This window comes from Convolutriloba macropyga, chromosome 12, assembly GCF_964194025.1.
Source record: "Convolutriloba macropyga chromosome 12, txConMacr16.3, whole genome shotgun sequence".
In the NCBI taxonomy this organism is placed as follows: Eukaryota; Metazoa; Xenacoelomorpha; order Acoela; family Convolutidae; genus Convolutriloba; species Convolutriloba macropyga.
The window spans coordinates 6,850,667-6,878,440 of record NC_134479.1 but is presented as its reverse complement, the minus strand read 5'-3'; the positions used below and the strand labels follow the sequence as shown (position 1 = coordinate 6,878,440).

At 34.0% G+C, this 27,774-nt stretch overlaps 1 protein-coding gene across 1 annotated transcript in view; it reads left to right on the top strand.

The window, feature by feature from the left end:
• The first annotated feature begins 219 nt into the window (after positions 1-219).
• LOC142350957 (uncharacterized) overlaps positions 220-27,774 on the top strand; it is a 57,290-nt gene continuing 29,735 nt past the window's right edge. Inside the window, exons 1-5 of the mRNA XM_075402984.1 lie at positions 220-318; positions 19,148-19,233; positions 19,918-20,051; positions 23,640-23,846; positions 26,360-26,566. Of these exons, the coding sequence (XP_075259099.1) occupies positions 238-318; positions 19,148-19,233; positions 19,918-20,051; positions 23,640-23,846; positions 26,360-26,566 (715 nt within the window). The 5' untranslated portion in view covers positions 220-237. The remainder of the gene's footprint in view (positions 319-19,147; positions 19,234-19,917; positions 20,052-23,639; positions 23,847-26,359; positions 26,567-27,774) is intronic.

Genomic DNA, 27,774 nt, shown 5'->3' with positions numbered 1-27,774 from the left:
GCCCCAAAAAGGGAGGACCATTATTCATATCCAATCTCGTTCACACCCTGATAAATATGCTCAATCCTTGCTCTCTAAATTCGACTTATGTCACGCCGATAGAACCTCTAAAATGGTGATTTGCTCATTTTGAATTGATTGGACAAATATCACAGGCCTAAATTTGTCTACAAGAGGGGTCGTCGAATATATTATTGATTGTTTGTCAATAAATCTTTGCACAATTAGTACAATATAATGTTAACTTTTGACACAAGGCTTATTACACGATTCATAGTTGCAACATTATGCACGTTGAGTATTCATGGCCAAGTTAAGGTGAGATAATTTCTGCAAAAAACTCAGAGCTGAATTGCCAGAACGAAATCAAGTATGTCCAGACAATACTGGGCGGAAAATGTCTTAATCCGGAAAATGTTAAAACAAAACGGAAAATGTTAAAATCAGGCGGAAAATGTCTTAATCTGCAAAAATGAGGCCGGATATGTTTAAATGTTTCCAGACTGTAACTTTGATCGCACCACGCAAGAACCCCTCCCCCGCACGACGCAAGAACACCCCCCCCCCCTTGCTTCAATCATTGATCTAGACATACTTCATTTGGTCTGCAACCTCAGCTTTGGCTTCCTTGGGAGAATATGCGTCACTCGCATTTTAGGAATCTTTCCCAGTCTGTTCAGATCCCACTTACTTATCGATTTTTGAATGAATGCACTAGTTTGAAAAGGCAATTGATTGAAGTTGAAGCAGAACCATGATAGTGATTATAATCTATTAATCTATGTCAGTATAATTAGTTTCAAAAGAAACCATCTGACTTTAAATTACTCCAACATCTGCAAAATGTCTCCAAATAAAATAAGCCCGGTAAAAATGCGCTATCAAGACGTTTTCTGGATTTAGATTAGCAGTAACTCAGCTTGGCTCCAAAGTTTTAACCATATCTTTTGATTGAAGGAGAAGTACTTTGATCCCCGAGTGACAAAATTATAGCCACATTTTTGATCATTTTTTTTCTTGAGTAATCTAAAAGAATAAACTCAAAATGTAAAAGAATAAATTCAAAATGTAAAAGAATAAATTCAAAATGGACAAAAACAATGTAAAAAAAAACAAAGCCAATATTAAACTTGCAGTGTTCAACAAAGTATCTCTAATTCATTACGCGGAAGAACTTTTTGTTTATATAGAAAACAGTGACAACTGCTTCAAGTGGCCTAAAATTCATTTCTTTTATTTCTTTTGCTTTCTGGAAAGCCACTTCAAAAAGTGCTGGTTCGAAATTTGCTTTCATAATCCATTATTAGTAATAAACGGGCATTAGAATGCATTTATCTTAAAGGCAGGCTTTTTCCAATTCTGTCTAATTCGCACGTTCTTATTGAAACCATTGTGAAAAACTATTGAAATTAGTGTTAAACGGAAAAAAATGGGATGGCTAACAATTTTTTTGGATCTTTTCAGTTTGTGCCCCCCTCCAGTACGCTATGCGACCCCCAGTTAGAGAGCACGTTCCATTGCATAATAAATCATTATGTAAAAAATGGCACGTGCGTCTAGGGGGTGCAAATAATATGCGCCCACTAAGTTGGGGGGCACAAACGGAAATGATCCAATTTTTTCTTGTATCAATGCGGTTTTTTTAAAAACATCATCTTAAAGAAACTTCTGATAGAACTACTTTTGGTGAAAATTTCTTAAAATCTATGTAAAAATTATTCAGTACTTCTTATAAACAAATTAAATGCTGGAGTATGCTATGAATGATCGTTAAGGGTCAATATTTTCTTTTTTGGTGACTACAATTTTGGTTAGTCTAGGAAAAAAACAAAGAAATGCTTTCTCACTTTACACCTGGTCTGGCACTAAACGCGACAGAAGTCGACGCTCCAACAAGCGTCACTGAAACTATTTAATCACTTATCTATCACTGTTTTATGAAAAAAAAATCAAAAAGTAGAACGGCTAGTGTTTTTGTCGCCAAATGAGGTTGACGAAAACATCATGTTTAAAAATAGAAAATGATAGAGAGTAATGAAGATACTGCTTTTCTAGGCAAAACTTTAAAAGCGATTTTATTTTTGCGGATTGGGGAACAAAATATCAACACCAAAGTTGCGAAATGTTTACAAAAATTAATTAGCAAAATACAAATATTCCAGGTAAATTTGTCTAAAATTGAAGCAGACGTAGTCATGATTATGCTCATAAACGACTTTTCAGTTTTATCTTCTCAGCAATGAAAAAAATGCCGAAATGGTCTAATAATCTAGTGATTTTAATCCTATCAATATTCAAAAATTGAAAAATTTTTCAGAAAATTTAATGTTCCGAGCTTTGACCCTAAAAACAAGCCACTAAACCATTGAAAATTGATCAACAGTGAATCACCGGGTCCAGGATTTGTTCAAATTTTGGCCCAAAGGTAGAAAAATACCCTGTTGCTACCCATCGGCAATTAATTTTTTCTGATTTCTGATTATGTAAAGAACACTATATTTTGAAGTTTTCTGAAACATGCTTATGTCACACGAATTCATAAAACAATAAACATACAATTGAAAAACTACGGACTAATTTCAGTCAGTCTAACATTTGGTAAACTTGGGAAATCTCAGTTCACTTAAACGATGGATTACATCTTTCAAAATAGTTTGTTGAATAAAGAGCAACTTGAATTCCCGAAACAATTGGTGTGTTTCAACTCTCTGCAACTGCAATTAAATTTACACAAAATACAATTGCATTGCCCTAAAATGGGCTGCAAGAATTAGTGATGATATAATCCCGTGCACAGTATTATTAGGACTCTTAATTTTAATACGTTTTCCTCCGGAATTTCTCAAAGATATTTTGCAAAAGTTGAAAGGTGACATTAAGCTTGTCCATTTTGATGATAAAATTAGTATATTAGTTCTATCTCCTCAAGAGGAAAAAATGTTGAGAAAATGAAACTGTTTTAATTGGAGACAGGCAGTTACTTGGGAGAAAAGTAACTGACCCTGAAGGCTCATACAAGAGAATTTTTTTCGGCCAGGAAAGAACTGGTATAAAACGTTATTTTAACGGGAATTTTATTACACCTGCCGAGAGATGTCGTTTTTAAGAAAAACAACACGGCCCAAATCTGTTTTTTGCTTTACATCAAATGGCGGCTGCTCCTTGTTCACCATATCTGGTTAGAAATTGAATCGCATACTATTGGAAATAAGGCCGTATTTTTTTGAATCTTTAGTATTCTTTCGTTTATCATTTTGTGGAGTTTTTATCAATTATTTTGGGCAGACAACAATAATTGTCTAAATGGACCGGTTAACTGGGAAATTCAAGTGTGTTATACGCGCCTGAAGTACGATCGGTGCCATGATAATATTCTTGAACCACATGTCCTACCTGTTGAATTAATTTTTTTGAAGTTTGATGTAATGAAAATTCACACTAATTTGAGTCATTAGGGTACATCAGAAATTTCCAAATAACCTACATATACAACGAAACAAAAAGAAAAAAATGGAATAAGTTGCTTTTTAATTAGGAGCGGAGGAAAAAATTAATTGTTCTTGGAATGTCAGCATCAAAATATAACTAGTGGACAGACAATAACCATTATTCAGCACTGATTTCAATATTTGGTAACGAACAGCTGAGTGAATAATATCATTCAGCAACCACACGATCATTAAAAGAGTAATGTATAATTTCAAATATTTCAATCTTTAATTTTGATAATTCTGAGGCTTGTAAACAAATTAGTGACAAATTATGTGTTCTCAGTCACAAATTATGTGTTCTCATAGCATATAGTTTTCGAGCATACCGAAATTGTGTTTTGCTACATAGCACGTTACTACTATTTTAAAAAGCAATTTTACCTGGTGTGTAAAAGGTCTATGCCTACAAAAATGGGAGGTCAAACACAATATATCAAAATTCTGAGTCTCGTGATGACTTTTTAACAGAATTAATTCGTTCAAAAAGAAAGAACATTTGTTCAATTTTTTTTTCTCATTACAGATCCAAGTTGAAGCATGATTAATTTTAATCGCCTTCACCTTCTAACGGTTTTCATAGTTTTAAGAGAAATCACCAAATTGCCATTCGAAAATTTCAGTAACACTCTCTTCATATATAAGAGAACATTAAAAAATCGGGGTCTTTCCCATTATAGTCCCCATGAAATCATAGTCTCGTTATGGTATACTTAGCAAGATTGAGGTGGCTACAGGTTACCTGACAACTCAAGAAAATATCAGGAAAAGTATTGCAAACAATTGTCTTTGACACAAGTTTTTGAACGGATATCATTATTTGTAATCAAATACTAACAACTGAGAAAAAATGGAAAAAGCAAATTGTTAATTTTACTTAAAAAACAACATTCAATCCTCAGCAGACCTAACCTAAATGGTAAAACTTATTAACTATTCGCCAAATTGTTATCACATTCTATCACAAAGTAAAATGAAATTCGTTAGGGCAGAATAAAGCTTGTTAGTTTGCTTTTGCTCGTAATTTTCTGACTCATCTCATAATTGCAACACTGTATCAGCAATTTGAAAACCAATGAGAAGCAAAATAAATTCAAAATTTACATTTTTATGTTTGTTATACTCAATTATTTCTCGACAAACCAATTAAATTGCGAATTACTTTAGTCGAATTTGACTTGGTGAGTTCCGACGCCGTGGTTGCTTTTTATCTAATATTCAAATATTAGATTACAAGATTGGGTAATCGCAATGCGAATGGCTCAACTCGAATTGAGCTAGCTAATTTGAAAAGCGCTTATCTATTTTTTAATTACCATTGAATAGCAGCAGTGTATATGGGAAGAGTGAAACTGGATTAAGACAAAATTAAGATTAAAAGGAAGTTACATTATATCACAGGTTAATCACACATAAGGAAATACTTGAATTTTGTTTACATGCGTGAACAGACAGTTTCCTGTCTAGAACATGAACAGACATTGAAACTTACTAAAATAAGTATGAAGAATTGAATGGAATATATGAAGATCTAAATGGAAGCATCTGCCCAAAAATGGTGTACATAAGTTTGGATGAACTAGAATACGGTGATGGATATTCTGCGGGTAAAATCCATCCCGTATGACAGTGTTGTACGAAAAAAATTTGCTCCCCTAATAGTTGATAGATGAAAACAGTTCTACTTCAATTGCCAAAATTCTAGCTTTCGAATATGGTGACAGAATACCAAAAAACAAACAGGTGTTGGAAAAAATGACTTTTCACCAATATCAATTATTTTATTGTTTTTTTCAAAACTTAACGACAGAAAAGCCGATAATAATTTCAAGCATGTAATTGGAAAAAATAGTGATAAAACATTGTTTGTGACCAAAAGTTTTCATACAAAAAAGATAATTTAAAAAAGCAGCTTCCACGAGTAAGGAAATTTTCACTTTCTTCAAAAGTGGAAAACTCTTCGAAGGATTGAGTAATCTATATTAAAAAAACATCCACTACTCTAAGCTTCAATCATACGCCGCTAAGACCGCAATTATCAAAAGTAGTGCTTATGTGTTCAAAAAATGGAAACTCGGTTGTAAATTTTTTATCAATGTAACTGCTGAAAATCTAAAGGCCTCAGTTATTTTGTTTCTGCATTTTGAAAAAAAACTGTTGAAAACCGTCTTCTCATAATACTTCAGCAATGATAAATCATCTTAAATTTGTTAGCATAAAAACCAATTTGAAACTTTCAGAGCAAATATTATGATTCTGAAAAACTTTAATAAAAAATCGAACACCGCTTCCTCGATTTTTTTCGGAGGACAAAAAAAGTTACTGACAAATAGGAACTTTCAGAGATACCCAATCGGAATGTTACTGGGGGCTTTAAAAACGAACCTGGTTAATTTCTCTCAAAAATGTTAATAACGCAAAGAAATCAAGCTCGAAAATTCTTCTCTCGACGACGATCTCTAACACTTGCAATATTCTACGATTAAATATCAATCGGCCGAAAATAAAAACAAAAAAACTGAGCATATAAGAAATTCAGCTCTAGGTGGGGCCGGAGGATGTAAATAACTTTCTGTCATAGTAACACGCATTTTCTCAATCATCTACAAATTTATGGAAAACTTTAACTATCACCACGTGGACATAGAAAACTGTTTACAATATATTTAAAATTTGGAGGACAAATTGAAGGTTGGCTAGTGCTTATAACGTAGTCAAAAGGTTTGACTACGTTATAAGCACTCACAAATCAAATTCAGAATCAAATGAATTATATTATAATACACTAAACTCATTGCCGATGAAAAGTCGATTGTTAGAGCTTTTTAACTTGTTGAATTCAGCCGAACAATTTCGCAATATAGTTTATTTGCGAAAACTAATTTGTCTTAAGGATTTAATTTTTCTTAAGATATTTTGGCAAAAATCCAACTGATTTTTCGAAGGTAAACTGACTGTTTCAACGCTGTTTTTGTGTTGCTGGTAGATGTTATATACCTATAAAAAGAAGTAGAGAAACGATAACTATTATTGATCCCAAAAAAATTGAATTCTCGATTCATGAAAAGAACATGCTCGACCTATTAAAATACCACTAGACGGTCCGCAAAAGCATAAAAAAATCATATCCTTACAAGTACAAAAAAATTAAGAATTTCTGTTTCGTACCAACTCATGCTCGAGCCCATGCCCCTCGATTAGCAGTCACAACTCCCACCGCTTACGCTATGGACACGTATCTTTTGCGCCAGTTGTATAAAAAAAGATCTTTTGTTGTTATGCGTAAGAATGTTGTTGTAAGAAAAAGATTTTATCCGCTAATAGTTGATAAATGAGAACAGTTCTACTTCAATTGCCAAATTTCTAGCTTTCAAATATGGTGACAGTCTACCAAAAAACATGCAGGTGTTGAAAAGTATGACTTTTCACCAATATCAATTATTTTATTGTTCTTTTTTCAAAACTTAACGACAGAAAAGCCGATAATAATTTCAAGCATGTATTTGGAAAAAATAGTGATAAAACATTGTTTGTGACCAAAAGTTTTCAGAAAAAAAAAGATAATCTAAAAAAGCAGCTTCCACGAGTAAGGAAGTTTTTGTCTTTCTTCAAAAGTTGAAAACTCGTAGAAGGATCGAGCTATCTATATTAAAAAAAACATCCCTTACTCTAAGCTTCAATCATACGCCGCTAAGACCGAAATTATCAAATGTAGTGCTTATGAGTTCAAAAAATGGAACCTCGGTTGTAAACTTTTTCAATTTAACTGCTGAAAATCTAAAGGCCTCAGTTATTTTGTTTCTGCATTTTGAAAAAAAACTGTTGAAAACCGTCTTCTCATAATACTTCAGCAGTGATAAATCATTTATTTAACAAATAATTTTTTCTATCCTGTATAACATTTCCCCCTGTTAGAGAAAAAAATATAATAAATAAAATCAGAATTTTAGTACTTACTCACCGGTTATATACATAGCAAAATATTAAATAATTGAAAAAACTATAAAGTTTAAAGAGTTTTTAAATTTATTCCGAATCGGAACGTTCCTCTGCCTCTAATACCATCATCTCACGAGGTAAATTGGGGTTCAGATCAACAGTCTATCTTTCGTTTGGATTACGTGGCAAAACTTTCCCAATGAAATTAGTGTCTGTGATTGGCATCTCAGCAGAATAACCCTCTTTATTTCGTATGTTTTCCACGAGTGATGGCGATTTTGAAGATTTCTTCTGTTTTTTGAGCTGGCGCTTGCTTCTTCTGACTGACGATGTATCAGAATCTGACATATCGCTTAGGGTACGTCTTTCTTTACGCAAAATTGTACGTCTTTCTTTACGCAAAATGGGTGTCAGTTTTTTGGTCAATGGGGTCGATTGCGTCGCGGATGGTCCAGCTATATCAAGTTGGGTAGGTGGTGCGGCAATTGGTACAGGTGGACTGAAGTGGTGTATTTGTGTCAGGTCTGGTCTGTTTACGAAAGCATCATCGTGTTTGGGGTTACGTTTAGGCAATCACATTCTCAGAGCACGGCAGCGTTACTTGAAGTCGATATGCGAGAACGTCCTGATGAGATTACACTCACGTCCGTTTGTCTTTTGTTGCGTTTAATCTTTTTGCTGCCCATATCTTTTTTAAGTAGATCCTTCCGGTGATTAGCAATTTTTTGTTCAAGAATTTTCTGTGCTTTTTTGGGTCTCCTTTCAATATACTGCTCCAATGCAGTATCTCTTTCATTTCGACTCCCGCATTTTGCGATATCTGAACTCTTGACTCGAACTTCCGGCCTATCTGGTTCTTTTATAACACTAGTTGTTGAGACACCTTCTGACCACATGAGACGCGATTCTCCATCTTTCATTTTTTCCTGTTCGTTATGGAACCGGACGTTTGCTTCCCATATCACCTTCTCATTTTCAAGTTCTGAACACAAGCCCGTATCCTCCCAATGTTCGTTTGTGATATATGACCTGCCCGGAATGGTATCTTCATCTAAATTATTTTTAATTTTTTATTATAATTTAAATCTTTATTATTTGACTTTGTGGTGATGTTGGAAATTGGTGTGTTACATTGTGTACCAAAAAGTGCTTCACATGGTGTAATTTCAATTGTTTTTTGTTTGGATATTCTTAATCGTTATATAATTGCATGTATTAATTTTTCGAGATTAAATTTTTTTTAAGTGTGCTTTCATGCATGATAATTGTCGTTCAATAGTTTTAATAAGGCGTTCTACTAATCTTATTGCTCTGTGGCCATTTGCAGGTGCATATATTGGTGTAATATTATTCTGAATACAGAATGTTTAGAACTTTTTGCCTGTAAAGCATCTAGTTTGGTCTAATCTAACCGTTCTGGGTACTCCGTGATTATATATATATATATATATATATATATATATATATATATTTTATTTATATATATATATATATATATATATATATATAATTGTTAGGGAATTTAATAACATTTGTGCCAGAAGCATTATTTACTATTTCTGCCGTTGAGTATTTTGAGTATCGATTTATGCTTGTAATGAAATATTGTTCTATGCCCTTTTCATTAATAATAGGTCCAACAAAATCTATTTGAATTTCGTCATTCGGTTCAATACGCTTTGGTTAAGGTGACCATTTGCTATGCTGAATCACTGGTTTAAAATTCTTACCAATTTCCGTGCAAGCTTCGCACTCGCTTCCTTTTGCCAATATATCTCGGGGGATATATGGCCACCAAATGTTCTGTGCTAGGAATAACATTGCAAAATTTCCAGGATTCGTGGAAAGAATGTCCTCTAGCACAGCGTCTTTGATTGCTTTGGGGATCGCAATCCGTTCGTCTATGCATAGACCACCATGATTTACGCTGAGGTCACTCCACTATGAAAAGATGTAGGGACTAATCTCTTTTAATCTGTCCTGGTCATCTCGAAGAACACAATCACGCACATCTTTCAGTATGGCATCCTTTCCAGTAAGAATTGCCAGCAATTTCTTGCTGAAAATTTGGTTAAGGGTGTCTGTGAATCTCATATCTTCTGCTGTATCCACTGCACGGGTAGATGGAGTTGTCTCTGTGTTTGATGATGTATTAGTTGCGGGTGTCGAAGGGGAGTTGTCCGAAAAGGTAACTCGAGCCTTCGTTGGGGTTGATTTTTCTGCTCTTTTTCGTGGCTTTTTTGAGATTGAATTTATCGAATTATTTTTTGACGGATGAATTCTGAGTATATTTTGGGCAAAAAGCGCGATAATTTTGAGTTGGTTGTATTTTTACTCAGAAATTTGTATTTTCGCGCATAATTAAAAAAATTTGAGTTGATTATTTGAGTTGGTGTCGAATATGGGCTTTATTGGGGCTAATTCTTCAGATTGTTCACATTATTTATTGTCTGACGTTTGCTCGCGCATATGCAGCAAATTTGTTAATGGAATGTGATTTATGCAACGATGAATTATTTAGTGCAAATTGTGATTTTGAAATTTAAGAAGCCATTCGTGGTGCGATTGGCATACTTAGATGGGGATTAAAAGTTTTTTTTAGGTGCTAATTGCGGTGCAATTTTTAGTAGGCTTTATAGTGTGACGGTTGTAATGCAGCTGGTTTAATGCAAAATTTTGAATTGTTTCTTATTAGAGTAGGTATTTGCGGCGCGATTAACTGATTTGAAGAATATGAGGGTGAATATAACTTTAATATGCTATTGAATTTCTGTACAGTGTGCGTTTTCTTTCGAACTAGGTGTTTAAATGAATCTCGAATTTTAATTATTGTTGCTACTACAAAAGATTCATCAAATGCTCAAACTTTTTCAGCTTCGGCGAAAAGATTCCTAGATATATAATCAACAAGGCCCATTTTTGCTCCAGGCATATGTTCAATTGTGAAGTTATAGGGAAGTAAACGGTTGATCCATCTAGAGAGACGGCTATTATAGGATTTGTTTGATCTATGTTCGTTGAGTTTTGATAATAACGCTCGATGATCAGTTATTACTGTGAAGTCTTTTCCATACAGATAGTACTTGAAGTAGTCGTTTGACAAAACGATTCCTATTAGTTCCAATTCATTAACGCTGTACCAGTCTGCTGTGGAGTTTAGAAATCACCACGCCAATGCTATGGATTTCCATCCGTCGGAGGTATTCTGTTCAAGTGCAGCTATGAATCCAGAACAAGAAGCATCACATTTCACACGAAAATCTAGTTTAGGATTATAATGGCTGTTTTCAGTACTTTCGGCAATTTTGTCTCTTATGATATCGAAATGTTTGGTGTAATCCTCAGTCCCAACGAATTTAACAGATTTTTCGAGAAGTGGCCTAAGAGGATGACAAAGTTGTGCTAATTTTGTTATGCATTTAATAATATAGCGTACTGACCCAAGAAAGGATCTTAATTGTTTTATTGTGGATGGCGGTGGTGTTGCTAATATAGCTGCGGATTTATTTTCAAGTGGTGATATCCCTGTTTGAGTAAATTTGTACCCAAGCCATTCATTTTCTGTTTTTGCGAAGTGTCATTTCTGAAGATTAACTCTTAAATTATCTTCGTCCAATTTTTTAGACATTCAGTGACACAACTAAAGCAATCGGATTCAGATCCTGTACTAACAATGATAATGTCATCAAGAAAGCAATATGTGTTTTGAAGACCTACAAGTGTAAAGTCCATAATTTTTTGAATTTCTGCTGGCATGTCAGCGAGTCCTTAAAATCCAATTTTAAATCTATAAGTACCAGTTGATTCTCCACAGATAATACTGAAGTTACAGTGTTTTGCGGTGTAATTGTGCAATTGTAACTGACTGTAGGGATATTTAAGATCTATTGTTGAAAAATATGCTGGTTGACCGTTTTGAGTGTTTGTAAGGTGTTGTGAAATTTAATCATTTAACATTTCAATGTAAGGCATTTGATAAATATTTTTGTGGATTGATTTGTTTAAAACTTTAGAGTCAAGTGCCAATTTTATAGATTGACATTTCTTTACTGTGATTACTATTGGAGATATGAAAAGTTCATTAGAGCAACTTGTTAATTTTTCAATATGACCTTCTTTCTGTAATCGATCTAATTCGACTGTGACTTTAGGTTGTAAATTAATCGGAACGCGTCGAACTTTTTGATGCTTTGCTGTAAACTTTTGATGAAAATTTGATTTCGCTACATGAGTCTTTGAAAGTCCAATTCTTGACACTAGATATGGAAATTGCGACGCGATTGTCTCCTTATTTTTACATGTAGAATTATCAATACTGTTAACACATTTACCACTTTTTGCTTGTTGTTGAACCACTGCTAGACCAAGGCTGTTAAAGGGATCTCTACCAATGATTATTTTATGTCCGTCTTCCAAAACTGTTAGGGAAGCCTCCTTGCAAATCCATGCATTGTATTTCATCGTGGTTTTGAGTTTTCCAGATACTTTGATTGGTTCATTCAAAAAAGTTTTCAAATCTTATTCTGTTTTGTAGAGGTCCATTTTGCAGAAGATGACGTTCTAAGGATTCTATTTCCTAAGGTCTTTGTAATGAGACTGACTACGGTACCTGAATCAATCATTGCGCTTGCCTGGACACTTTAATGCCAAATTTAATTTGTGCACTACGAGGTTCAATTTGATTTGCTGAATCGTAGGAGATGGCAGCTACGCAGTCATCTGAGTCACTATCGTAATTAGAGTCGTAGACTTGGTCATTAAGTTGTTGATATTTTGTAATGTAGTTAACAGATTCTTCATCGACAATTTTTCAGCAGTGGTATCAATCTGGTTCACATTCGTTTGAGGAGGTTTTGTTGTCTGATCCTTTTTCGGTTTTTTACACTTCCTTGCAAAATGTCCTGTAATACCAAAGTTATTGCACCTTTTAACATCTGCAGGGCAAATTTGGCAATGGTTAAGACTCCAGCGTTGTCCACAGTTAGTGCAAGTGCTAGTGTATTGACAGTTCTGCGAGACAGTTGGGTATCCGGGTGAAATCTTTATGAGATTGCTGGTACTTCGCTTTACGATTGCGTCCATGAAAATTATTAATAGCATTAACCAATTGTGCCAAAGTGTTCGAGATTTGGTTTATTTTCTGTTGATTTTGTGCCCTCATTTCCATTTGTATTGCAATTTCGAGAGCTTTCGATGGTGAGACATTTTTTTAAACAATTGTCTTCGGATGTCATGATCTTGCATAATGAGTATGAATGCGTTCCTAATGAGCGTAGTTTCCTCGTCTCCTAGACTACATTTTTCTGCCTGTTCAGTTCTGCTCAATTAGGTGCATATAAAAACTTTCTACCGATTCACCTTTTTCTTGTTTGGAAGGGAAGAAGACGAATTGGTCGTATGTAATATTCCGACTTTTGGTGAGTGAATCGTCCATCGCTTGCCAAAGATCATTGAAAGGCTGTTTCTCGATTTGAAAATGAGGGTATTTACTCTTGAAGATGCAACGACCTTGGGTTCCGAGGCATAGGTAGAGTAAGGATACGGCTTTGTGTTCGCAGAGTTCCGATGGTTTATCCCCAAATAAGACACCAATTTCGTCTATCTTTTTGCATTTTTTTGCCAATTTACTTTTAATTAGTGATTGCAAATTTTTCGGTCTCTCTCTCTCTTTTGCTTGTGTGTGGTTCTCCACAGGTTCCTCATAAGTTGGTTCTGGTGGTCACATTACTGCTGAAGGTGGTCCTTTGATCAAACTGTCTAGTTGGATCCCTTCTTTCGCCAACAATGCTAACTTCCAATGTTGTGTCCACTTGTCCCACGAAAGTGGAGGTGTGACGGTCGGCTTCTCCCAGAAAGCAACAATGTGGAGAGGAGTCTTTTTAGAGTCAGCTGCTGACTGCGCCATTTTATACTCAATTGTTTCTCAACAACCCAATTGAGTGGCGAATTACTTTAGTCCAATTTGACTTGGTCGGTTGCTCCGCACATGACTGCTTATTATCTAATATTCAAATATTAGATTATAAGATTGTGTATTTGCGATGCGAATTGCTCAACTCGAATTGAGCTAGCTAATTTGAAAAGCGCTTATCTATTTTTTAATTACAAGAGAATAGCAGCAGTGCAAATGGGAAGAGTGAAATTAGATTAAGACACAATTAACATTAAAAGGAAGTTACATTATATCACAGGTTAATCACATGTAAGGAAGTACTTGAACTTTGTTTACATGCGTGAACAGACAGTTTCCTGTCTAGAATATGAAGAGACATTTAAACTTACTAAATTAACTATGAAAAACTGAATGAAATATATGAAGAACTAAATGGAAGCACTGCCCTAGAAATGGTGTACATACGTTTGGATGAACTAGAATACGGTGATGGATATTCTGCGGGTATTATCCATCCCGTATGACAATGTTGTATGAAAAAGATTTGCTCCCCTAATAGTTGATAAATGAAAACAGTTCTACTTCAATTGCCAAATTTCTAGCTTTCGAAAATGGTGACAGTATAACAAAAAAAATTGTCTTTTCACCAATATCAATTATTTTATTGTTTTTTTTTCAAAACTTAACGACAGAAAAGCCGATAATAATTTCAAGCATGTAATTGGAAAAAATAGTGATAAAACATTGTTTGTGACCCAAATTTTTCAGACAACAAAGATAGTTAAAAAAACAGCTTCCACGAGTAAGGAAGTTTTTGTCTTCTCAAGTGGAAAATTCGTAGAGGGATCGAGCAATCTATTGCAAAAAACATCCATAACTCTAAGCTTCAAACATACGCCGCTAAGACTGCAATCATTAAATGTAGTGCTTATGAGTTCAAAAAATGGAACCTCGTTTGTAAATTTTCTCAATGTAACTGCTGAAAATCTAAAGGCCTCTGTTATTTTGTTTCTGCATTTTGAAAAAAAACTGTTGAAAACCGTCTTCCCATAATACTTCTGCAACGATAAATGATCGTAAATTTTTTGGCATAAAAACCAATTCAAAACTTTCAGAGCAAAGATTATGATTCTGAAACATTATAATGAAAAATTAAACATCGCTTCTTCGATTTTTTTCGGAGGACAAAAAAACAAGTAAAGGAGGACAAAAGTTACTAAAAAATAGGAGTTTTCAGAGACACAGGATCAGATTATTACTGGGGGCTTTAAAAACGAACCTGGTTAATTTCTCTTGAAAATTTTAATAATGCAAAGAAATAAAGCTCGAAAACTCTTCTCTCGACAACGATCTCCAACACTTGCAATATTCTACGATTAAATATCAATCGGCCGAAAATAAAAACAAAAAAACTGAGCATATAAGAAATTCAGCTCTAGGTGGGGCCGGAGGATGTAAATAATTTTCTGTCATAGTAACACGCATTTTCTCAACCATCTACAAATTTATGGAAAACGTTAACTATCACCACGTGGACATAGAAAACTGTTTACAATATATTTAAAATTTGGAGGACAAATTGAATGTTGGCTAGTGCTTATAACGTAGTCAAAAGGTTTGACTACGTTATAAGCACTCACAAATCAAATTCAGAATCAAATGAATTATATTATAATACACTAAACTCATTGCCGATGAAAAGTCGATTGTTAGAGCTTTTTAACTTGTTGAATTCAGCCGAATAATTTCGCAATATAGTTTATTTGCGAAAACTAATTTGTCTTAAGGATTCAATTTTTCTTAAGATATTTTGGCAAAAATCCAACTGATTTTTCGAAGGTGAACTGACTGTTTCAACGCTGTTTTTGTGTTGCTGGTAGATGTTATATACCTATAAAAAGAAGTAGAGAAACGATAACTATTATTGATCCCAAAAAAAATGGAATTCTCGATTCATGAAAAGAACATGCTCGACCTATTAAAATACCACTAGACGGTCCGCAAAAGCATAAAAAAATCATATCCTTACAGGTACAAAAAAATTAAGAATTTCTGTTTCGTACCAACTCATGCTCGAGCCCATGCCCCTCGATTAGCAGTCACAACTCCCACCGCTTACGCTATGGACACGTATCTTTTGCGCCAGTTGTATAAAAAAAGATCTTTTGTTGTTATGCGTAAGAATGTTGTCGTAAGAAAAAGATTTGATCCGCTAATAGTTGATAAATGAGAACAGTTCTACTTCAATTGCCAAATTTCTAGCTTTCAAATATGGTGACAGTCTACCAAAAAACATGCAGGTGTTGAAAAGTATGACTTTTCACCAATATCAATTATTTTATTGTTCTTTTTTCAAAACTTAACGACAGAAAAGCCGATAATAATTTCAAGCATGTATTTGGAAAAAATAGTGATAAAACATTGTTTGTGACCAAAAGTTTTCAGAAAAAAAAGATAATTTAAAAAAGCAGCTTCCACGAGTAAGGAAGTTTTTGTCTTTCTTCAAAAGTTGAAAACTCGTAGAAGGATCGAGCTATCTATATTAAAAAAAACATCCCTTACTCTAAGCTTCAATCATACGCCGCTAAGACCGAAATTATCAAATGTAGTGCTTATGAGTTCAAAAAATGGAACCTCGGTTGTAAACTTTTTCAATGGGGGGTCAAACACAATATATCAAAATTCTGAGTCTCGTGATGACTTTTTAACAGAATTAATTCGTTCAAAAAGAAAGAACATTTGTTCAATTTTTTTTTTCTCATTACAGATCCAAGTTGAAGCATGATTAATTTTAATCGCCTTCACCTTCTAACGGTTTTCATAGTTTTAAAAGAAATCACCAAATTGCCATTCGAAAATTTCAGTAACACTCTCTTCATATATAAGAGAACATTAAAAAATCGGGGTCTTTCCCATTATAGTCCCCATGAAATCATAGTCTCGTTATGGTATACTTAGCAAGATTGAGGTGGCTACAGGTTACCTGACAACTCAAGAAAATATCAGGAAAAGTATTGCAAACAATTGTCTTTGACACAAGTTTTTGAACGGATATCATTATTTGTAATCAAATACTAACAACTGAGAAAAAATGGAAAAAGCAAATTGTTAATTTTACTTAAAAAACAACATTCAATCCTCAGCAGACCTAACCTAAATGGTAAAACTTATTAACTATTCGCCAAAATGTTATCACATTCTATCACAAAGTAAAATGAAATTCATTAGAGCAGAATAAAGCTTGTTAGTTTGCTTTTGCTCGTAATTTTCTGACTCATCTCATAATTGCAACACTGTATCAGCAATTTGAAAACCAATGAGAAGCAAAATAAATTCAAAATTTACATTTTTATGTTTCTTATACTCAATTATTTCTCGACAAACCAATTAAATTGCGAATTACTTTAGTGGAATTTGACTTGGTGAGTTCCGACGCCGTGGTTGCTTTTTATCTAATATTCAAATATTAGATTACAAGATTGGGTAATCGCGATGCGAATGGCTCAACTCGAATTGAGCTAGCTAATTTGAAAAGCGCTTATCTATTTTTTAATTACCATTGAATAGCAGCAGTGTATATGGGAAGAGTGAAACTGGATTAAGACAAAATTAAGATTAAAAGGAAGTTACATTATATCACAGGTTAATCACACATAAGGAAATACTTGAATTTTGTTTACATGCGTGAACAGACAGTTTCCTGTCTAGAACATGAACAGACATTGAAACTTACTAAAATAAGTATGAAGAATTGAATGGAATATATGAAGATCTAAATGGAAGCATCTGCCCAAAAATGGTGTACATAAGTTTGGATGAACTAGAATACGGTGATGGATATTCTGCGGGTAAAATCCATCCCGTATGACAGTGTTGTAAGAAAAAAATTTGCTCCCCTAATAGTTGATAGATGAAAACAGTTCTACTTCAATTGCCAAAATTCTAGCTTTCGAATATGGTGACAGAATACCCAAAAACAAATAGGTGTTGGAAAATATGACTTTTCACCAATATCAATTATTTTATTGTTTTTTTTCAAAACTTAACGACAGAAAAGCCGATAATAATTTCAAGCATGTAATTGGAAAAAATAGTGATAAAACATTGTTTGTGACCAAAAGTTTTCATACAAAAAAGATAATTTAAAAAAGCAGCTTCCACGAGTAAGGAAGTTTTTCACTTTCTTCAAAAGTGGAAAACTCTTCGAAGGATCGAGTAATCTATATTAAAAAAACATCCACTACTCTAAGCTTCAATCATACCCCGCTAAGACCGCAATTATCAAAAGTAGTGCTTTGTGTTCAAAAAATGGAAACTCGGTTGTAAATTTTTTATCAATGTAACTGCTGAAAATCTAAAGGCCTCAGTTATTTTGTTTCTGCATTTTGAAAAAAAAACTGTTGAAAACCGTCTTCTCATAATACTTCAGCAATGATAAATCATCTTAAATTTGTTAGCATAAAAACCAATTTGAAACTTTCAGAGCAAATATTATGATTCTGAAAAACTTTAATAAAAAATCGAACACCGCTTCCTCGATTTTTTTTCGGAGGACAAAAAAAGTTACTGACAAATAGGAACTTTCAGAGATACCCAATCGGAATGTTACTGGGGGCTTTAAAAACGAACCTGGTTAATTTCTCTTGAAAATTTTAATAATGCAAAGAAATAAAGCTCGAAAACTCTTCTCTCGACAACGATCTCCAACACTTGCAATATTCTACGATTAAATATCAATCGGCCGAAAATAAAAACAAAAAAACTGAGCATATAAGAAATTCAGCTCTAGGTGGGGCCGGAGGATGTAAATAACTTTCTGTCATAGTAACACGCATTTTCTCAACCATCTACAAATTTATGGAAAACTTTAACTATCACCACGTGGACAATGACAACTGTTGACAATATATTTGAAATTTGGAGGACAAATTGAGTGTTGGCTAGTGCTTATAACGTAGTCAACAGGTTTGACTACGTTATAAGCACTCAGAAATCAAATTCAGAATCAAATGAACTAAATTATAATACACTAAACTTATTGCCGATGAAAAGTCGATTGTTAGAGCTTTGTTAACTTGTTGAATCCAGCCGAACAAATTCGCAATATGGGTTACTAGCGAAAACTAAATTATCATGGAAATTCAAATTCATTTTTTCTTAAGATATTTTGGCAAAATTCCAACTGTTTTTTCGAAGGTAGACTGCCTGTTGCAACGCTAATTTGGTGTTGCTGGTAAATGTTTCACATCTATAAAAAGAAGTAGAAAAACGTTTACTAATATTGATACTCGATTCATGAAAAGACCAATCTCGGCCTATTATAAGACCATGCTCGACGTTAATTTGTGATGAAAAAACCTTATCTGGACCCATGAAAAACTTTACCTCGACTTTTACTAGAAGATGGACCGTATATTTATATTCAATATTGGACCCCCCTACTAAAATTTTAGAGTCCTTTCATAAGTCGAGGTCTATACCTGGGAAGTGATTCACACACCAATTATTGAGGGTTCAATTCCCGGCCTTCGCCAAGCTGTCTACGCGAGGATACGCTCACACTTAACCATAGCTTCGGGTTGACCATAGGCTGACCAATCTTGGCTGCAATGATGGTACCACGTGCAAGTCTCGCAAGCAAAAAAATCTGCCAATAGTCAATCAAAATAGAGCAATGTGCTGCTCATCAAAAAAGTCTAAAATATGGGGCTTAATAATAAGACAGGGCCGCTGATAACAAGCAGCTGTGGCCTAATACTGCTCCGCTGCAATTATGCAGAAACCACAACTTTTTAGTTATTATTATTCAATTGACTAATTGGTTCAGGATGTGTTTGACTTGGGATGTGGAACAGACTATGGCTGCTGGCTGGATGACAACTTCAAAGTTACTTGGCAGCCTTACAAATTCAGGAAAGACCGACACCCACCATTCTTTTCCCAAACATCCTCGTGAAATCTCATTAGTCCTTAAATGATCTTTTTATGAAATTTTGCGGTCTATTACTGAGATTCACCTCTTTCTAAACTCTCCGATTATTGCGAATCTGTTAATCTTTGCAAACATGATAGCACATAACAAGATAATTTCCAAATTAACAAAGAAAAAATTAAAAATATAAAATAAAGATAAAACGTTTAATAAGTTTTAGTTTTGTGATTGAATCTTATTATTGAGAGACATAAACTGATTACTTTATTGTAATCGTAATTACAAGAATACTAATTTCAAAAAGATCTAATATTTTTTTAAAGTAATTAATGGTAACTATGTGCAAATAAGGCGGTTTTTTTCCACCCCTATTTACCTAACCCCCCACCCCAATCTTTAGCAGATTCTTGGAATCCGTGCGTCATTTCACCCCGCAAATATTTCATACCTAAACTATTTCAGAGCCTCTCAATCCCAGATTTATATCTCCAGCCTCTTAAAATTTTGGTTGGAAATTATACCAATTATATTAAGAAATAGATTCGGGGCGAAATGATAGAAAGTGGGATTCACAAGGTGTGAAAAAACAGGACACCAAATAGTGGTAATATTTATCAATGTTAATATATAAACAATGGGAAAAGAATGGATACGATAATACTTAGAGTCTACTCTATGATTGGTCAGTACGTGAAGGAACTAAAATGGACCAATGACAACAATGAAATTGCGAAAGAGTTTGCAATAAATACAACGTCAGTTCAAATTTTATTTGGTCTCTCAACCGATTTGAGGAAAGGTAAGAGATTCACAACAGCGAGTAATTAAAAGGAAGAAATAGTTGCATGATCGGATTTTCAGACTTTTCATACTAACTTGATAGGTTTCTACCTGATGAAAGTTGGGAAAACATCAGGTGTCTTTTTGAATGTCAATAAATGTGCTTTCTAATTTACCTGTCTTTCGCTTAAAAAATGAAAATTTTTGAAATCTTAGAGAAGCCAGATGCGTGACAATGGGATATTTTTGCTTGACGGCTAAAGGATGATGAACAAATTAACTGCAGATAATGAATGAACTTCAGAGTTGTCCCCCAACCCGGAGTGAAAATAACGATCCATAATTGTTTAATTTTTATATATAATCTTTAAATCTTCTATAAGTATATAAATTAAATGTAGTGGCTAGTGCCTCACCTGTTATAAGGCTATACAAACCGTGTGATCATTGCAAAAACCTGTATTTGTTCACACCGGCTCATGAAAACAAAAATTTCGCTCACACGGGAAAGAAACTGTTCCATAATGTCCCCGATAAACAATACCATATTTGTTCATAATTTTAAAAATGATCTACTGTCTCCAAACTAAATGAGTGGAAAAATAGACCTGTAAATGTTACTAAAAAACTTAATGTTACTTTAAAATTTTAAAATTATGTTATTGGATTGCAGAAAACTTAAATAGGGATATAGAAAACTTGAAAAAAGGTAGAAAAAACCTTTCAAAGATCAAAATTAAATTGCTCCAAGCAAATTTGCTCCATTCCTTAAGAATCAATTTTGACCAAAAAAAGAACACACATTTTTGAGTCTCTGTTTCATATTGAGAAAGCCAAAACTGGAAGTCAAGACAATTTGCTTGTTGCAATAAACAAAAGTGCCTTAACGCCAGAAACGACAAAATTGTCTGAATAATTTCAATCTAAGGTTGCAATCAGAAGTCAATTGTTGCATGAAAATTTCCTTTTTTCCTGCTAATTGTGCTCTTATTATCTGAATGTTTCAATGCCATCCAAAAGATCATAGAAAACTTTGAAGGCCTATTTCAACTAACATTTAATTAACTTAATTTAACTTGAACAATAAATTTAATTAACTTAACTTTTATTTAACTTGAAACTGTTTTTTTCTAGGCTGCTATATAACTAAATCAGTGTTAAACACGTCGATACGTAGTCAAAATTAGCACATATATTTTTTTGAATCAACCAAAAAACAACTGCCAACCAAAATTTCCAAAATAATTATTGCTTCGCAGGTGAGTGAAATAGCTGGAATTGAAAAGTTTTTATTAAAGCTCTCATAAAAACTTTTTTAATGATATTTCTGAAACGAAATTGACAAATACAGTAGAAAGTAGCTTACCTGGAACGATACCATTTGTTTATTGTCTCTCTTTGCAAACAACTAGCCAAATTTTACGTTACTCGATAATTTATTTAAGCATTTGGATTTAAAAAACAAGAATTTAGGATGTTATTGTCTCGAGGGGATCACTGTAGACGGCTTTCATAATTTTTTTTTTGGAAATAAGGTTGAAATCAACCGAGTTCTCTCATAATCTAACTAATATAACACGAATTTTACCAATTTTTTAAAAAAGTTTTGAAGCTTGGCAAATCATTGAAATCAAATTTAAGGATAAAACATATGTGACAGTACACAAAAAAACACATAATTTTACCACTAATTTTGACTGATATCCCCCACTAATAAAAATGGAACAAAAAATATTGAGAACTCAAAAATCTGAAGAAGGGACCTTGAATTTAAAGCCTAAAAATGTTTTGAAGTTGTTAGACATGCTACACTCAAATTGATCTACCCCAGTCGGCCTGTAAGACCTTTTTTAAATCCTAATGCAGGTATGGAAACAAGGGAAAATGCTTCTGCGTGATCAACATTGGAGATCACTTTTGCTTTCTATCACTATTCGCCTTATGTAAACGTTTTGCAGAAAAAAACTCCAATTTATATTAATTTCTGTGAAAATAAAGCAAAATATCTATGTAAATAAACAAACACACCCGGGTCGAGGTTTTGTCAAAAAATAATGTAACATTAGCGGTGAATAGCGGTGAAAAAACTTTTTTCACCGCAAAGCGCCCGCATCTTTTAGCGTCGAATGCGCTGAAAGCCGTGAATTTTTGAAAGAATTGCGTTGATTTTTGCGGTGAAAAGTTTTTTTTCACCGCTTTCACCGGATTTCTTATAAAAACGAAACTGCTGTACACGGGTTCGAACCGCTTACCTCCCGCATGTCACCGATTTCTTATTCCACTGCTCCATCTCCCACTTACTGGATTGATATTTCCCGCGAATTTAAGATAAGCGTTCAATTTAGCGGTGAATATCTGTAAGATTTGCGATTTTAGCGGTGAAAAATAGTTTTTCAACGCATTCTGCTGGTAGCGGGTAAAATTTTTTTTCGCAGCAGTCTACTGGTAGCGTTGAATAATTTTTTTTCACCGCTTATGCGGTGAAAAAAATTTCTTCAACGCATAAATAATTTGTTTTTCACCACATTCATCGCATTGAGCGCAAATCTTACACTTTTAATCAAATTCACCGCAAATCTTACATCTATTAGCGATTTTTAGTGGTGAAACCTCGACCCGGGCAGCAGTACACAAACGGAATTCAAAAGGATTAAATAAGCACAGATATTTTTAATGAAAGAGAACAAATAGGTAGGAAAAATACACAAAAAATCATAGAAATATTAATGGCAAATAGGAAAACTTTCTCAAAAAATATAAGGATTACGTGTTCTTGTACAAATCCCGAAGAAAACAAAAAATGATTCTGCTTCTTCAGGAGCCAAGTCGCGCTCGGATTTTAATCTTAATGATTTTTCAAAATTTTGGGAAAATTTCGAGTTTCTGGCATTATCGTGCGCATACGTCCGCATTACAAGGTTCCTACAAGATAAATATCTTATCTTCTCATAAAAGCACGCATCTAAATTTCGGGCAATTTCTGTTCAACGTGTAAAAATTTGCGTAAGAAAAATCAATGAGAGCAGAGCTCGACTGGAACAAACTTGTGAGAATCCTGCAAAACAACCATTCATCTCCCATTAGAGTACCAAAAGAATTACCAGGTTGAGTTTTGGCAAAAAATAATGTAAGAATTGCAGTGAAAAAAGTTTATTTTGCAACGCAAATCTTTCGCATGTTTTAGCGATGAATGCGGTGAAAACGGTAAATTTACGAAAGAATTGCAATTTGCAGCGCTGATTTTGTAAGGGGTGCGGTTTTGAGCGTTCAGTTTTTTCTCAGATTTGCGATTTTTAGCGCTGAAATTTTGATTTCAACCGCTTCAACAGAGAAGATGAATGAATTATTCAAAGTTGCCAACAGGAAGCGCTGGAAACAAAACTTTCACCATTAAAAACTGAATAGCTTACAAAAATTCACAACAATAAAATTTGCAGTTCTTTTTTACAAGTGAATTGAAGTAAGATTATAGCGCTTTTTAGTGTTGAAGATTTTATTTTCACGCACTCATCACTTAAAATTGCAATTCGTACTAGCATTCACCGCAAATCTTAAGCGTTTTCAAGCGTTGACACGTCGACCCAGGTAAATAATTGATTCTCATTAGAGCTGCCGTTTGAAGTCACTCAATGTACTCTTGAGTGGAACTATGTGGAACAGAAAGCGCAGGTGGAACACTTCCACTTAAACGGATACCAGCAGGTGGAGTTCCACCAAAAACTAGTGGAGGAGAAGGAACAAGAGTGGAATATGTATGTGAATGACCCTGTGTGGATGTTATACAACAAGACATTCTCTCAAGAACAAGGATTTGGTAAGTAGTCACCAAACAGATAGAGGAGCTTGTTCAAAAATATTGCGATGGCCCAAAAATATAGTTCAGATGAACAATAGATACTAGACATCTTGAATACTAGACATATTTTTAAATACAAGACATTTTTGCGCTCAAATTCTAAGCTTGAGGAGACCTACCCGCGTATGAGAAAATTCAGCTTTTACTACTGTTTAGAGAAAAGTCAAACTGAAAAGACCGTCACGTAATATTTAACATGAAAAGAAATTAGCTGCATGGACTATATTTCCTGCCATCGACTTTGGCTAAAACTATAACTACTCTCTTCGAGTTTGGCACGATAACAGTTTGTGTTGAACACGTGTTTTTTTTAAATCTAGTCAAAAATTAGTTTACTTTTTACAATTTGATGGTTGCTCCTGCCGCTGTAGGTTAGCCAAAAACAGTTTTCTGAATTCGTAGCCAAAATTCTTCCGAACGATCTCCGTCGATTTAAAAGTATCATCAACAATTTCTATTGTATAAAAACACGTTGGTTTGATTTATGAGAAAATCATGGCTCGAATTATGAAACGATACACGTTTGCCGCGGGAACACGATTTGGCTCGATTTTATCTACTGTCTTCAACTTTTCAATTAAGTTATTACTTACCCTCTTCAAGTCCGAACACACCGACTAAAATGAAACCCCAACTACATTGTTTCATTAGTCAGTATGAATGACTTCTTTGTTATCGCCAGATATCATTTTAAACAATCAGAAGAGACATTTAAAATAACAACATTCAAAATTTATAGTTTTTCGATAGATTGAAAATTAATGTTTTCCATTCAGGTCAAAGTAATGTTTACCGAAATTTAAAAAATAAGCAAACTTTTAGAAGATACAATAACGCAAGCTGAAGCATTAACTAAGATAAATTTCGTCAGTATTAATAATAACAAACACACCCGGGTCGAGGTTTTGTCAAAAAATAATGTAACATTAGCGGTGAATAGAGGTGAAAAAACTTTTTTCACCGCAAAGCGCCCGCATCTTTTAGCGTCGAATGCGCTGAAAGCCGTGAATTTTTGAAAGAATTGCGTTGATTTTTGCGGTGAAAAGTTTTTTTTCACCGCTTTCACCGGATTTCTTATAAAAACGAAACTGCTGTACACGGGTTCGAACCGCTTACCTCCCGCATGTCACCGATTTCTTATTCCACTGCTCCATCTCCCACTTACTGGATTGATATTTCCCGCGAATTTAAGATAAGCGTTCAATTTAGCGGTGAATATCTGTAAGATTTGCGATTTTAGCGGTGAAAAATAGTTTTTCAACGCATTCTGCTGGTAGCGGGTAAAATTTTTTTTCGCAGCAGTCTACTGGTAGCGTTGAATAATTTTTTTTCACCGCTTATGCGGTGAAAAAAATTTCTTCAACGCATAAATAATTTGTTTTTCACCACATTCATCGCATTGAGCGCAAATCTTACACTTTTAATCAAATTCACCGCAAATCTTACATCTATTAGCGATTTTTAGTGGTGAAACCTCGACCCGGGCAGCAGTACACAAACGGAGTTCAAAAGGATTAAATAAGCACAGATATTTTTAATGAAAGAGAACAAATAGGTAGGAAAAATACACAAAAAATCATAGAAATATTAATGGCAAATAGGAAAACTTTCTCAAAAAATATAAGGATTACGTGTTCTTGTACAAATCCCGAAGAAAACAAAAAATGATTCTGCTTCTTCAGGAGCCAAGTCGCGCTCGGATTTTAATCTTATTGATTTTTCAAAATTTTGAGAAAATTTCGAGTTTCTGGCATTATCGTGCGCATACGTCCGCATTACAAGGTTCCTACAAGATAAATATCTTATTTTCTCATAAAAGCACGCATCTAAATTTCGGGCAATTTCTGTTCAACGTGTAAAAATTTGCGTAAGAAAAATCAATGAGAGCAGAGCTCGACTGGAACAAACTTGTAAGAATCCTGCAAAACAACCATTCATCTCCCATTAGAGTACCAAAAGAATTACCAGGTTGAGTTTTGGCAAAAAATAATGTAAGAATTGCAGTGAAAAAAGTTTATTTTTCAACGCAAATCTTTCGCATGTTTTAGCGATGAATGCGGTGAAAACGGTAAATTTACGAAAGAATTGCAATTTGCAGCGTTGATTTTGTAAGGGGTGCGGTTTTGAGCGTTCAGTTTTTTCTAAGATTTGCGATTTTTAGCGCCGAAATTTTGATTTCAACCGCTTCAACAGAGAAGATGAATGAATTATTCAAAGCTGCCAACAGGAAGCGCTGGAAACAAAACTTTCACCATTAAAAACTGAATAGCTTACAAAAATTCACAACAATAAAATTTGCAGTTCTTTTTTACAAGTGAATTGAAGTAAGATTATAGCGCTTTTTAGTGTTGAAGATTTTATTTTCACGCATTCATCACTTAAAATTGCAATTCGTACTAGCATTCACCGCAAATCTTAAGCGTTTTAAAGCGTTGACACGTCGACCCAGGTAAATAATTGATTCTCATTAGAGCTGCCGTTTGAAGTCACTCAATGTACTCTTGAGTGGAACTATGTGGAACAGAAAGCGCAGGTGGAACACTTCCACTTAAACGGATACCAGCAGGTGGAGTTCCACCAAAAACTAGTGGAGGAGAAGGAACAAGAGTGGAATATGTATGTGAATGACCCTGTGTGGATGTTATACAACAAGACATTCTCTCAAGAACAAGGATTTGGTAAGTAGTCACCAAACAGATAGAGGAGCTTGTTCAAAAATATTGCGATGGCCCAAAAATATAGTTCAGATGAACAATAGATACTAGACATCTTGAATACTAGACATATTTTTAAATACAAGACATTTTTGCGCTCAAATTCTAAGCATGAGGAGACCTACCCGCGTATGAGAAAATTCAGCTTTTACTACTGTTTAGAGAAAAGTCAAACTGAAAAGACCGTCACGTAATATTTAACATGAAAAGAAATTAGCTGCATGGACTATATTTCCTGCCATCGACTTTGGCTAAAACTATAACTACTCTCTTCGAGTTTGGCACGATAACAGTTTGTGTTGAACACGTGTTTTTTTTAAAATCTAGTCAAAAATTTGTTTACTTTTTACAATTTGATGGTTGCTCCTGCCGCTGTAGGTTAGCCAAAAACAGTTTTCTGAATTCGTAGCCAAAATTATTCCGAACGATCTCCGTCGATTTAAAAGTATCATCAACAATTTCTATTGTATAAAAACACGTTGGTTTGATTTATGAGAAAATCATGGCTCGAATTATGAAACGATACACGTTTGCCGCGGGAACACGATTTGGCTCGATTTTATCTACTGTCTTCAACTTTTCAATTAAGTTATTACTTACCCTCTTCAAGTCCGAACACACCGACTAAAATGAAACCCCAACTACATTGTTTCATTAGTCAGTATGAATGACTTCTTTGTTATCGCCAGATATCATTTTAAACAATCAGAAGAGACATTGAAAATAACAACATTCAAAGTTTATAGTTTTTCGATAGATTGAAAATTAATGTTTTCCATTCAGGTCAAAGTAATGTTTACCGAAATTTAAAAAATAAGCAAACTTTTAGAAGATGCAATAACGCAAGCTGAAGCATTAACTAAGATAAATTTCGTCAGTATTAATAATAACAACAATTACTATAAAACTTTAAAAGTAGCAAAAAACCAAAAGTGAAACAAAATAAAGGCAATGAGTTAATTCTTTACTAACTATCACAAACTTCAAAACTCTTCGGAAAAAATACAAAAATAAAAAAAACAAATTCAATTATATACTATCAACTATTATATAGTATCTACGATGGTCGGGCGTCCCAATGATACAACTTCCACTTCTCTACGATGAAGATATCGAAAAGTTAAACTTCACTGACAAAAAACCAATTGAGCTTATAGCAACTCCCCCACTAC